Source organism: Chlorocebus sabaeus, chromosome 4 (genome assembly GCF_047675955.1).
Source record: "Chlorocebus sabaeus isolate Y175 chromosome 4, mChlSab1.0.hap1, whole genome shotgun sequence".
NCBI classification, from domain to species: Eukaryota; Metazoa; Chordata; class Mammalia; order Primates; family Cercopithecidae; genus Chlorocebus; species Chlorocebus sabaeus.
In genome coordinates, this window is record NC_132907.1 from 88,003,627 (window position 1) to 88,017,712 (window position 14,086).

Genomic DNA, 14,086 nt, shown 5'->3' on the forward strand with positions numbered 1-14,086 from the left:
GGCAGGAGAATGGCGTGAACCCGGGAGGCAGAGCTTGCAGTGAGCTGAGATCCGGCCACTGCACTCCAGCCTGGGCGACAGAGCGAGACTCTGCCTCAAAAAAAAAAAAAAAAAAAAAAAAAAAAAAAAAAAAAAAAAAAATTTTTTATTTGTCCAGTATTTTATTTCCACCTTTTCTTTTTCTTTCTTTTTTTTTTTTTTTGAGTCTTGCTTTGTTGCCCAGGCTGGAGTGCAGTGGTATGATCTCGGCTTACTGCAACCTCTGCCTCCTGAGTTCAAGCAATTCTCCTGTCTCAGCCTCCGGAGTAGCTGGGACTACAGGTGCACGCCACCACGTCCGACTAATTTTTGCATTTTTAGTAGAGACAGGGTTTCTCCATATTGGTCAGGCTGGTCTCAAACTCCTCACCTCAGGTGACCCATCTGCCTTGGCCTTCCAAAGTTCTGGGATTACAGGCGTGAGCCACTATGCCCAGCCTCCACCTCGTTTTATAATTCCCTAAAGTTAATTGTTGTTAAATCAGGAGAGAAGTATTTTATGTAACATTTCTGTGTGTCAGCCCAGCCTATCATACCAACTGGAGTGCCCTGATTCCATAAGTTTGGCAAGTCACTTACCTTCTCTGGGTTTCCATTTCTGGTCACAGCTGACAGAGGCTCTGGAGATTCATCTAGAAAAGGAGCTCCCTCACTTTGCCTGTTTCTAGGCACTGAAAAGTACAGGCCACAAATACATTCAGTAAAAGAAATCACTTGAGGAACTCAAATAGGCTGGAGGAGATATCAGCTATCACAGGAGATCGGGCAGAAAAGTTTCGTTTCTTAAACGTAAGAGTGAAATGATCTAAACTGAATTTCAATGAGATGAACAGCAGTTTACTAAAAGCTTTGTGAAGCAGGGGAGGTTATTTTCAGAGACAGGGCAACCCCATAGGGTGCTGTTTGGTCAGAATTGGCCCGAGGAGGTGAGACCCTGACCTAGGAAGGCAGCAGGTGTCCGGGAAGCATGGTTAGCAGCAAGAGCTACGGGAAGTGGCCGCCGATTACACAGAGGAAAGGAGGCAGGCCGGCGCTGATCCCAAGGGTTCTGGCAGAGGGGCAGGGAGACTACCGTTATTGGTCCTTCATGCAAACTTTAGGATTTTCATCCATGCGTGTGTTGCTTGAAGATGCTGCATTGCACGAAGTCTTCAACTTCTCCCATGACCGAGACAGGTCCGATGTGAGTGCAAGCAGTTAGTACTCGCCCCACTACGCGCCGAAACCTCCTCCAGAATCCATACCGCATCTCCGAAAGCCCGCCCCGCCCCGCACTTAGGCCCCGCCCCCAACACGCCCGTCCAGCTAATCAGGCTCCGCCCCCAAGCTCTCGCCAGCGCGCCCCCCAGAGGAAACGGAAGTCGTATCTGTCCGGACGGAAGCAGGAAGTGGGAGCGCAGAGCCCGCCTGCGGCGCAGCGGGCTGAGGGTCTGTGGGCGGGGGTCGCGCCGAGGCGATGGCGGAGAAGTTTGACCACCTAGAGGAGCACCTGGAGAAGTTCGTGGAGAACATTCGGCAGCTCGGCATCATCGTCAGTGACTTCCAGCCTAGCAGCCAGGCCGGGCTCAACCAGAAGCTGTGAGTGGCGGCCCGAGGTTGCCGGCGTCTCCCCAGGGCCTGGCCCGGCAGCATGTGCTCGGGGAGCGGGGATCTAGGGAGCCAGAGCCGTGCCTGACCGCTGCTCCTGCCGCGCCAGCCCTCTGGTCTGGTCTCGGAGCCCGGGGCGCCTTTCCTGGCTGTGATCAGAGGGCGGGGCCCGCGCTGCCGCCTGTTGCCAACCGCCCCCTTCCCAGTTTGCGTTAGAGGAACCTCTTTGAGGCCCCTTTGGAGACGTAATCATGGCCAGATGATATATTTTCCGTTTCCCTATCAAGTGAATCATACTTTCTTTTCTAGCGTCTCCCCTCTGATGTGTAACCCCCTCCCAGCCTTTTCCTCCCGGAGCTCTTCTGGGAATTCAGTTCTGTCCCCCGCAGGGAGGCAGGCTCCGCGGTGAGTGCGCGCCCTAAACTAGGCCTCAGAAGGTGAGGCTCCGAAGCCACCTGCTGCATAGGCCTGACAGTGGAGGAACTCAGGGGGAAGTGGTGCTGGGAAAAGCTGCAGACGTTTATTATTATTATTTCTTGGCACCAGCCTTGTGCTGCTCATGGTGCTAGGCCCTGGGATGGAGAACAGGCAAATGCAAGTACAGCACTTTCGAGAAGGGCTTTCAGTGGGGCATGGACATAGAAAATGTTGCAGCCGAGGTTCCATACCCAGTGCTGTGGGAATAGCCAGGCCAATCTGCCTGTGTAGGAAGTCTCCAGAGAGGAGAGGAAGCTAAACTAGACAGGATGGCTTTGTTTCCCTCAGACGTTTGAGTATAGTCCGCTGCCCCATGTGTTCGCGGAAACCGCACACACAGTCTTATGCAGGTAGTTGTTTTGGAGAGAAGGTTCATCTTTTTCACCAGGTTCCCTCTCCATCCCCCTTACTGGAAATTTCTAGTTGAGAAGGAAAGTCACAAATATGTAAGGGTATTTTGTAACTGTAACCGTGTCCTAGGAATCCTGTAGCTAACCAGAGGTGAGAGCCGTGTGTAACCCGCACAGGTGTGAGTAGAACTTGTGTGGAACCGCAGTTGGCCGGGTAGCTCTGTGGGTGGTGCTTGTGCTGCCAAGTGAAATTAACCAGACGCCTGTGTTTTTGCCTTTCCCCCAGGAATTTTATCGTTACTGGCTTACAGGATATTGATAAGTGCAGACAGCAGCTTCATGATATTACTGTACCGTTAGAAGTTTTTGAGTAAGTAATATTCTTGGTATTAGTCTTGGGTATAAATCTTGTTCAATTGTGGTGTGGTATCGTGACTTCTTCATCACTGACATTTGAGTGCCTGCTGTGTGGTAGGCACAGCCTGGGTGCTGGGGGTGTGCCAGTGGAAAAAAAATCGACAAAAATACCTGCCCTCATGGAAACGTTCTAATGGGATTACAAAACTAAAAAAAGTATCTCCTTAATATTGTGTTGTTGAAAAAAAGTTACATGTAAAAAAAGCTTATTAAATATGTGAAAAACATCATAGGTTCTCAAAGTCCTGCTTAGGCTGAAGAACAGCCACAAAACTTCCTTTTTTCCTTAAGAGGTGAAAATTCTTATAAGGGCTATATTGTACATTTTTAAAAATTGGCAGCCAGAAGCAACCTGAAAAGCAGTCTGGTCTGATGTTCCCAAACTGCCCGTGGAGTGCTGGTTCTGAGAGATGAAAATACCTGTTCTGTTGAAGGAGGAAAGAAAGGGTTTTTATTCTAAGCGTGTTTGGGGAGGCTGCTCACTGTTTTCTGTGGGAGAGTTGTGTGCACCTATCTTAGTAATAGTCCTGAGAACACATACAGGAATAAGCTTTTAGGTGTTTGAAATCCAGGTTTTATCACATTGATTTGGTCACATCTGATTTCACACGTGAAGGAGCTGATAAGTAACTGCAATAGGTTGTTTACCTAGTAAGTGTCAGAGTTAAGACAAAACCCCCGGACTCATACTTCCTTGACCAGTGCAGAGCAGCCTCTCCTTGATGGTGCTGGCTTGGAACAGCAAGAACATTCTAGTATTTCTTGCAGCACAACTGCAAATGTAAATCACTAGATTTCCTTGAGCCGTAAAGGGAAAGAGTTATGGTTGTTTTCCATCCCAAAAGGTCAGATACAAGTTCTAGCTATAGTGCCTACAAAGACAGGACACAGGTAGTGTTCTTGGTCTCTGATCTTCTGTTCACCTGCAGATGACTTTGCCACGTGTTCCTTACCTGTGCTCAGTGTTCACCACTGAGGTCTCTGACTTCGGGTGGGTTGAAGGTCTTGCACCTGAGACAGCTCCAGACTCTTGGCTTTGGCTTTCTGAGTCCAGGAATACAGAGCGTCCTCTTTTGTGCTCTTCTGATTATGAGTGCAGGGGATGCATATAGTGACAAGTGGCAAGTAACTACTGTGTCTTCTGAAGCAGAGCAAATGGAGACGGATGTGAACAGATTGCTTAAGGGCAGAGGGAAGTGCTAGGCACGGGTATGGATGAGATTGACCTGGGGTATCAGGAAGAGTATGCCAGTGAGCCCTAATACAGAGCAGATGCTGGGAGTTTATCTGCAAATCGATGGTCGATGTCTACCCAATGTGGAAGGAATTTCCAGGTCCCAGTGGCCTTTGCAGCATGTACATTTTCATATACACCAACTGTGTCTTTAGCTAAGATGAAAGGAGCTTGGCCTTTATCTCCAGGACTGTGTGTGTGGGCAGGAGTGGGTTCACCCTTGGGTCTCCAAAGAACCAAGTCTGAGCAGGATGTCCATGCTGTTGAAGAAACAATCGTCAGCTGACATGGTTAACCTTATTCTGTGAGCCTGTCAGGTTTTTCTTGAGAAATGGATAGGTTTTGTTTAGAATTAACCGTAATTTTGCCACATTACATTATTTCAAAAACACTGAAATGAAATAGAATTTCTAGAACTTGTGATGTTTTTATCTTTTGCTATCTATCAAGGCTACTTTTTATACCATTAGTAATAACCTAATGATATCTTTGTTCTGAAGTAATTATGTATTTTTGGCCTCAATTATAAAAAATGAAAGTAGAGTTAGTTTTCAGTTTTTGTTTTTTAAATAATGAATGATTCAATTTAGTTGAATGATAAGGATTTCTTTAGGGTACAGAAGTAGGCAGGTGGCCTGCTCTTGGTAAAATATAGATATTGATCTAGGCAGTATGTTTAATTAAATCTTCAGGATACTGAAGATAATATCTGGGGGAAGTGTCAAAAATTCTAAGTAAGTTTTATACTGTTTAGAAATAATTGGCCAGAATGTCTCTGTTATATTCAAGTTACTTAGGTGTATTTAGTAAAGTGGTATATCAAGCCTCCTCTTCTTTTGAAAGCAGTGGAATGGTTTGTAAAATGATCTTGGGGCCGTCAGGGCTGGGGCTCTTGTGCTTGTAGTTCTGCTTTCCTTTCCCCTGAAGCTCCTCCACAGAGGAGGAGGGGCTTTGCCAAGCAGCGGGGCTGACCTAGAGTGGAGGCTGCATCATAGCAGGGTCCTCCTGTGTCACCCAGGCCCGAACCCCTGGATCTCATTTAGTTTTTTCTTTTGTCAAGAGTTGCCTTACCATACAAGCTGCTCTAAGGAGCAAAAAGGTAATAAATAGCATGAACGGATTTTGAAAAGTGCAAACAAATGTAAAGTGGTATGGCTTGTGAAGCGTGCTTGGGTTTATAAGTGATCATTACTTGATTTTATGAGCTGTTCATATTATCAGAAGTAATGAAATCAGATTATCTATACTTGTGTAAATGAGGGAATCTTAATTCCCCTGGTTCCTACACTCAGTTTTGACTAAACAAGGCCATGTGCACTTATATATACCTGACCTTTTTTCCCCATATCTTTCAGAAAGCTGTGAGAATAGGTGTCAGTCATGGGAATGCTAATTGAAATGTATCATGTTTCCAGATATATAGATCAAGGTCGAAACCCCCAGCTCTATACCAAAGAGTGCCTGGAGAGGGCTCTAGCTAAAAATGAGCAAGTTAAAGGCAAGATCGACACCATGAAGGTAAGACTCTAAGGAGTGTCAGAAATACACTGGGAAGAGATGCCTTCTCAGTGAAATGTGGTTAAGAGACTCATTTTTTTCCATACTTGCTAGAATATTGACTTCCATAACTTTACACATTGAGATTTCTGAATTGTGTAATAGGCAGTAAGTAAAATTAGATATCAGCTGTGTAATAGCATAAAAAGCATACACTAATCTTAAGAAAATCCAGGGTAATTTTTGTGATTGGTAGTTCTCACTGGCTGTGATCATTTTCATTTTTTTAAGACGCACTTTTATTGCATTGATACTTTGTATTTCTGTAGTAATTCCTACTGTTGAAGGCTTTCTCTGTAGTCGTGGTTCTTTGGTTTAGAGGATTCTTGAATATTGATTTTTCTCTTTGTCTAGCTTCTGACCTCCAAACTTCTTTTTACCATATTCACTGTCATGAAATTCTCCAGATCACTTAGTTTTTCTTTGCCTTGATGAGATGTAGAGAACTCTCTGTACTTGAACATTAATATATAATTTTTTCTTAAATTGACTCAAATGTAGTTCAAATTGGTGTTTTGTTTATTTGGACTTAGCGGCCACTCATTTCTGTTGGCGCCATGCGACTGTTGCCATGTGTGGCAGGGACCCCTGCCTGCCTCTCCTCCCGGCTCACACCACGTGCCCCTTCCTCCTCCCGGCCATCCACGCCGGCCTAGTTTTTGGTTCTGGAATACATCCAACCCTTTCATTTGTGTTCTTTTCTCCTGCCATTTTCTCTGCCTGGAGCTCTTCCATGTTCTCTTTGCACAGGCGACTCTATCCTTCCAGTCTCAGATGATTTCAACTCCTCAAAGAGGCCTTTGGGACCAGCCTTTTCTAAAGCTTCTTTCCTTGAGAATGCTGGTCAAGATTTACCTTTTAATTTTGCTTTTTCTGTTTGTTCTGTCTCCTCTGTCAGCAGCTTGAGCTCCAGGATCACAGAGGTCATGAGTGTTCTGTTCCCACTGATGCCAGACTAGGACACATGTGCTCAGCCATGGCTAATGTGCGCAGGCAGGGATGGTCACACAGTGGCCTCTTGGTGCTCTGGCCGAGTGGAGGAGCAAGGGGAGGAGCTGTCAGAAGGAGACCTGCCTAGTCACAGGCAGGTCACAGGCCTTCCAGAATCCCATCCAGGTGATCCCCTCCTGGTGGTAAACAGCACACATCAGAAGTGGTGTTTTGTCATAGTTGTTCTTACGGTGCCCACAGCCTCATCTCTGTTTTGTCCATTTGGGATTGAGGAGTTGTTGAGTCCAGTGTCACCTTCAGAGCCTAGTGCACTCCTTATCAATAGAAAGGGCCAATGGTTTTGATTGTTCTGTTTCGCTTGGCAAAGCTGAGTGAGAATTATATTTGCCAGCAGAAGCGTCTCTCTCCATGTGAACACAGCCACTGGGCCACAAGGGACGGGGCTGTGTAGTGTCGCTTCCTTTTGCGTATGTTGCCATTGGTGTCATTTCCTCTTTGAGATCAGTGGAAGTCTCAGGTCGGTCCCGTGGCCCTGTATTGCTTAGTGACCATGTGTTTAAACTTCCAAAAGGCATATTTTAAATAGTTATTGGAGTGTTGATGTGAAGAGCTCCTTTGATAATGTGTTTTCTTTGTAGAAATTTAAAAGCCTGTTGATTCAAGAACTTTCTAAAGTATTTCCGGAAGACATGGCTAAGTATCGAAGCATCCGGGGGGAGGATCACCTGCCTTCTTAACCAGCTCACCCTCCCTGTGTGAAGATCCCCCATGACTGCAATGTGGCGTGAGGCTGGGACTACGAGCACTGATGCCACCTTCCTGCTGATGTGGGACTGGGCCCTGGACACATCCCTCAGCCCCTCTGGCCTCCTTGTTTGGCCTCATGGGACGGAGGGGCTGGAGGAGAGGCGGAGCTGTGCCCCAGCTGTTCCAGCAGCTTGTCCGGTGTCAGCTGGCTCTCAGAGTGCTGACCCCTCGTCACTGCGGGGATCATTCTCTCTGTGGGCAAATGAGGTGCAGGAAAATAGGCTTGGAAATGTTAAATATGATGGGTAAATTAAAAGTTTTACAACATTCTACCTAATGTTTTTCTTTTAATGTACTCTTTCTGTTCTATTTTATTATGGTGTCAGAAAGCTAAAACGACTAGGAAAAATTTTTTTAGAAAAAGAAAAATTGGTTTAATGTGGGAAAGTACTTAAATTGGTATTATATTTTACATTTTCAAGTATAGTGCATAAAGAATGTTTTGAATGTAACTTTTCGTGGATTTCAATTAGACATGCGTATAATAAACTATGTGGCTTATTCCATGTAATTATTTTTGTAATATTTTTATAATATAGTACAATGTGTCTTGTAAACAGTTAATTATTACTTTCCCAGAGGGTTGGTGATATTCATAAGAAAATTTGTTCTCTGGGCATTTAGGAAGGCAAAGCTAAAGCAAAATGCTGTATTCCGGTTTTTTTTTACAACCCCTTTCCTAGGGGCCATAGAACACCAATTTATTGACACTCTGAAAGGCGTCCTGCAGGGCTGTGTTTCAGCTTCAAAGTGTGCTTACAGATCCCGAGGGGATTCTGTGACCCTGCAGGTTGGGATTCACAGGTCCGGTGGGCCTTGCAAACTGCATTTCTCATGAACTGCAGGTGGCGCTGTTTCTGTGGTCTGTGGGCCACCCTTGGAGTTGATGCCCTAGTGAGGCCTGTGTCCAAATGGTCTGGGCAGGCTTGTTTGTAAGATAGGGCCCCAGTTCAGACCTATTTAGCCGCAGGCTTTAGGATGGGCCCTAGGAATCTGCATTAATTTGCCTCCTATGAATGATCCTGAACCAGCTTTGATCCTAGCCAGGGCTGCCAGAATAAAATACCACATTCTGGGTGGTTTTAACAACAAACATGTATTTTCCCACAGTTCTGGAGGCTGGAAGTGCAAGCTCACGGTGCCTGCAGAGTGGGTTTCCCCAAGGCCTCCCTGGCTTGCAGACCTGCTCGCTTTGTCCTCAGTGGTTGTTCCTCTGTGTGCGTCACAGCCCCGGTGTCTCTTCTGTGTGTCCTAACCTCTTTAGAATCTAAGAACACCAGTTAGATGGTATTAGGACCCGCCCAAAGGACCCGTTTTTAACTTAACTTCTTTGAAGACCCTGTCTCCAAATACAGTTGCAGTCTCAGGTCCTGAGTTTAGGGCTTTGACACTGAAGTTTCGGGGGGATGCACCTCAGTCCAGAATACTCCCCAGGAGGGTTGTATTCAGGGGCCAGGCCCCTTAGGAAGTTGGTCCCTCGTTAGCAGTTCTGTTCTCTCCGAAACAGTGCCAGAAAAGGACTCCTACCCCTACCAAGGGGAAGAATTTCTGCTAGAGTAGGGGAGTCCCCTGTCTGGCAGGTTCGGGTGCCTGCAGTCCCTGTTCCGCCTTGTTTTTCCGGCATCAGGATGCTGACTGCTGGCTGCTGCACGAGGGCCGTGTGGGCACGCGGCTCACTGGGCTCTTCCCACACACGTCATCTGCATCAACTCGCCTGGCCCCGCCCCGTGAGGTCTGGCTTGCTTTACATTACCGATGTCGATGCTGGGCATCAGGGCTTACGTAATGTGTCCAAAGCCCTGCAGCTTCCTCTCCCTCTGTGCTGGTTCCTGGTGGGTCCGGCGTGTCCACAGTTCCCTCTTCCTGGGCTCTGAAACATGGAGGATGAGCCAGTAGTGGCGGCTGTTCTACATATCCTGGGACTGAGTTATTTGGGTGGCATCAGGCTGTTTTAATCCTGACGTCTGAGCCTCGGGAAGAGAGGGTGACTCAGCTAGAGATGCAGCCAGTGATAGCCCCACAGCGTGATGAGTCTGCTGACCTAGGCCCAGCGGGGGCAGGTGTAACTGTCACACATTATTCTGGAATATTCAGCAGTCTTTTTGAGTGAAAGTTTGGGTATATGGATGCACTGCCTTGGAACTCCTAACTCTCATCAATGTGTCTGATGACACCACCACAGTGGGTCACCAGGGAATTAATAGGTGCTGAAACCTTTCGATGCTGTGACAGGCCACATGCCCCCTAAGTTCATGGGAAGGTCTCGTTTTTCCACCCCACCTACCATTACTGTTAGTCACAAGTGCCCATCACTTTCAAATCCTGAATTGCTGAGGAATCTGCTTAACTCTCAATTCATGTCAGTGCGAGAGCGCTGGAGGGTTCCCGGCCGCATCTGATACTCGGCGAGGCATGCTGTGACTGTCTGGCACTGCCTTACAGGGCCATCCACCTGGAGGAGTTTGGGTTCAGGTGCACACACCTGGCTGGCCCTTCATCCCTTCCTCTCAGAGACCTCGTTTTGGTTAAAAGAATGATTGCGAGAGCCATCCTGGGGCGGTATCAACAATTTGAATCAGCTTGTTCACATCACCCCTGCCCCGCAGTTCGTTCCAATCCCTGCTTTGCTTCTGATCTCTTCCCCACCCCTTTCTTCCTCCAGACACAGATCAGGCGAACAGCCCCAGGGCCCGCTGATTTCTGTTATGCCCAAGGACACCACTGACCACCACGCGGCAGGTACGGATTCAAACAGGGCCTGAACCTGTATCACTGTTTAGATAATCTGTGCTGCCTCTGTGGGTCAGAATGAAAAAGCAAAAATTAAGCCCCACCTTTACCCAGAGCTAGAATATTCTTTACCTTTTTGGGTGTACAGTCAGAAGTGTTCATTACAGAAAACTGAAAAATATAACTACGAAAATCTCTATATTTCTGCCCAAATTGTTGTTATTGTGATTTTCATCCATTTGATATCCTTCTCTTGCACAGATGCGCACACACACTGAACAGCTAGATGTGGAATTATTACTATGCACATGAGTTGGTAACCTTTATTCTTTTAACAGGATGCCATGAAATCTGGGCAACTCAATAAACTTCCTCCCACATAATTTTAATATTTAGCGTTCCATTAATATGTTAACAGCAGACGTGTGGTTATTTACATGCTGGACACAGCTTAAGCACTTTCTATGCATTGCCTCAATTCCCACAGTAAACCAGTGAGGTTTACAGATGAGGGACCTGAGGCGCCTGCTCAGGTCATCCAGCTAACGAGTGAGAGAGCTGGGCCTGTGCCTACCACGTCACAAGACCCTGTGACTCTCCTGGGCTTAGTTCATCAGCTCCAGTTGGGTACCTGTGTGTTTCACAGTTCTTCACTAATATGAAGTTAGTATATTTGACCATACATCTTCCACTTGTTCAATTATTATTTAGGGTAAATTCCTGGAAGTTGAGCTATTGGAGTTACACTTGATTAGAATTGTGATACCTCCTGTCTCTATTGCGCGCAAGTCCTGAAATAACCAGGTGTTAGTTAGTTACGAGGGGAAGTGCTCATCTTTGGGGAATATCAGTAATGTCACTGAATAGTTTGTCAGTTTTCTGTGTTCCTTTTTTATTTCCATTTTTTGAATCCTATCAAATATGTATGAATGCCTCATTAAAATATTTCTACAGTCAGTGACAATACAGGCGCTGGCTACAAACGAGGTCACATGCTTACCCTGTGTAGCCAGGCGAGCCTGCTCTGTTTCCTGCCCTCACCTGCACAGAAGTAACCCATCTGTGCAAGCAAAAGAGGTGCCATTGCCCTAGGGGAGTTTGACAGAATATACAGTTCTTGGTCCTGTCAAGACTCAGATGACATTAGGTGGCAGATGTACCACTTATTAAACTTTTAAAATGTACCACAAACCTAAGAACTTACAAAGGAAAAGATCGATACATTTGGCTATATATTTGTTAGAAAAAAATAAATAACATAAGGCTAAAAACACTATAAACTCAAAAGGCAAAAACGCTAAGAAAGATCCTTTTTTAAAATTTTTTTTAGTAGAGCTCACTCTGGCCCAGGTTGGAGTGCAGTGGTACAATCATAGCTCACTGTAATCTTGAATTTCTGGGCTCAAGGGATCCTCCCACCTCGGCCTCCTGAGTAGCTAGGACTATAGGTGTGCACTACCATGCCCAGCTAATGTTTTTTATTTTCATTTGTAAAGATGAGGTCTCACTGTATTGCCCAGGCTAGCCTCAATCTCCTGGCCTCAAGTGATCCTCCCTCCTTGGCCTCCCAAAGTGCTGAGGTTCTAAGTGTGAGCCACCGAGCCCAGTTGTAATACTTATTATTACATATCACAAGGAACTTAATAACTGCTCTGCAGAGCTCTTTCCCAAATAAGAAAAATAACGCAGCAGAAGAACAGGCAGGTGTTAATTTTTGCATCGTTTATAAAGGAAACAAGGCAATAACTTGAATGTCCATTAACAATGGCTTAGATAAATCATGCTTTATCCATTTGCTGGATAACTACTCTGTGACTGACATGAATGAATGAATGAGTGAATGAATGAAGATCTGTATCCTTTGATACAGAAAGACGGACAAATATGTAATGACAAAACATGTTTGTTCAATCAACATTAGCTGAGAGTCGACTTTGTCCAAACTCTCTCTGAATGGGTTTCTCCATGGCAGACTTCTGCCTACTCGTGGCAGAACCACCACATAGCTTATTAAAATGCTAAATCTAGGCGCCATTCCAAGCAGCACAGCTTCCAGAGAGCCCTCTCTTTCCTTGACTTCTAAACAGCATGTTCCAGCAGAGGTTCAGGGTTGGGTTCCTCGAGGCATCTTTCCTTACCCACCCTCTCCCTGGGCAAGCTCATCCCCTGGCACCAGTTACCATCCTGTGCTGAGATTCCAGGTTTATAGCCCAGCCTACATGAGCCCTACACTTCTGTAACCCAGCTTCCATTTTTTTTTTTTCCTCTCTGTTATTCCCCAGGAACCTCAAACTCAGTGTCTCTAAAATTACACAGATACCTTTCCCACCCAGGTCTCTCTCTGTGTCTGCCTTAGAAAGTGGCATGAACTTTTATCTGGTCATATCATCTTTGCCTCCTTTCTGTCCCTCCCTCTTCCTCTGCCCTGGTATCATTGCCATCGCTAAGTCTCCTAAGTATCCTATTTCCTTGTTTTTATGTATATATGTATGTATTTTCACTCCAGTCATACTCGTATTTCATCCTCCCGGTCCACCACACCTCCACATAGCTCATCTCTTTACCTGGCTCACCTGTGCCTACCTTTCAGGTTGCAGTGTAAAAGTCATTTGTGTTATCTCACCTTCTCTGACACCTCAGACCAGGACTGGTGGGTTTGTCAAACTCTCCTTTGACATCCGGTAAGTATCAAAGGTAACTCTCAGAGTTACGGAGGAAGTGTCTGACCTTCAAGACTATAATCTCCTTAAGAGCCTGGACAACACCAGCCTTGTCCACTACTGTACCCTGGACTTCTCACAGTGACTGAGACGTCATGGGTACATATCAATTATTAAACAAATGAATGAGCAAACTGATGGATGCATTTGACCTCAAATTCCTCAAATTCTATAACACAAGTAAGTCTGGGTGTTTCAAGAACCAGAGGCAGTGTGTGTCTTCTTCATTGTACCATAAGGTTCTCTTCTGTTTCTTGGAAGAAAAATAACTAAATGACACAAAAAGGAAACAAATGACATGACTTGGTGATAAGGAAGAAATACTGTGGGTGGCAGTGGGAGTCACCCAGCTGAGAAAGCCGGAATTTTTACAGATGGCCCTGGCATGCCCACGCTTCAGCAGAACTCCGGGAGTGCAGATCCTCCGAGGGTAGGACGAGCTGCAGTGTGCAGGACCACCAGACCATGGGGCAGGAGTGGTGTGTGCATAGGTGGCCGCTGGCAGGAGGCATGGGGGGATTTCTGTGTCCCCAGCAGTGTCACAGGAAGCCCCTGAGGATGCTCTCCCAGAGGAAGACTTGAATTTCCTCATTTCCCAGGTGGAGGTCAGTGCCCCGTTCCTGAGCTGGTAAGTACAGGTTCTCTGCGGAAGACACAGACACAAGCTCCAGCTTGTCATTTATACACATACAGTTTCAAAACCACACACATACTGGGCTGTTTGTTTTTGGTAAGTGCATGGCAAACACAGAGATGGGGTGCACGTGCCCGTGTAATTTTAAACGCATTGGAAATATAGAGGAGGCCAGTTCTAATTTGAGGACTGTCTGGCTGCAGTGATTTATTGTACACAGACCTGAAGCGTCACCACACTGCCGTGTTGGCACAGATGCAGGTGGCATCATTCTCGTGGGTTTTTTGGAGACTAGAGCCCTCTGAAGTATGAATATCCTGCTTACAAGCAGACCGAATGGCCCAGTGGTTCCGTCACCAAGCCGATTGCTAATCCAGGTGTTTTGCAGGCAGAACATGATAATTTTGAATAAACTCGATAGCAACTTTTTAGTATCAACATAAATCCAGCCTTTCAGGGCTGGCTGACTGGCCGTGTGGCTGGTCGGGGGGGCCGGGTGTCCAGCAGGATCCTGTGACTTACAGCCCTGCGCTCCATCCACTTTGATACCAGAAGGCTTGCACACACCATGTATACTCAAATG

At 46.2% G+C, this 14,086-nt stretch overlaps 1 protein-coding gene across 2 annotated transcripts; it reads left to right on the top strand.

The window, feature by feature from the left end:
- The first annotated feature begins 1,400 nt into the window (after positions 1-1,400).
- MED10 (mediator complex subunit 10) lies at positions 1,401-7,691 on the top strand. 2 transcript variants are annotated; one of them, XM_007961166.3, is made up of 4 exons: positions 1,401-1,617; positions 2,740-2,823; positions 5,520-5,622; positions 7,251-7,691. In XM_007961166.3, exons 1-4 carry the CDS (start codon positions 1,496-1,498, stop codon positions 7,347-7,349), a joined length of 408 nt encoding a protein of 135 aa, XP_007959357.1. In that variant the 5' UTR covers positions 1,401-1,495; the 3' UTR covers positions 7,350-7,691. The 2 variants fall into 2 exon arrangements, with proteins under 2 accessions (XP_007959357.1, XP_037844625.2); XM_037988697.2 differs by lacking the exon at positions 1,401-1,617 and adding an exon at positions 1,650-2,031.
- Positions 7,692-14,086: the final 6,395 nt, after the last annotated feature.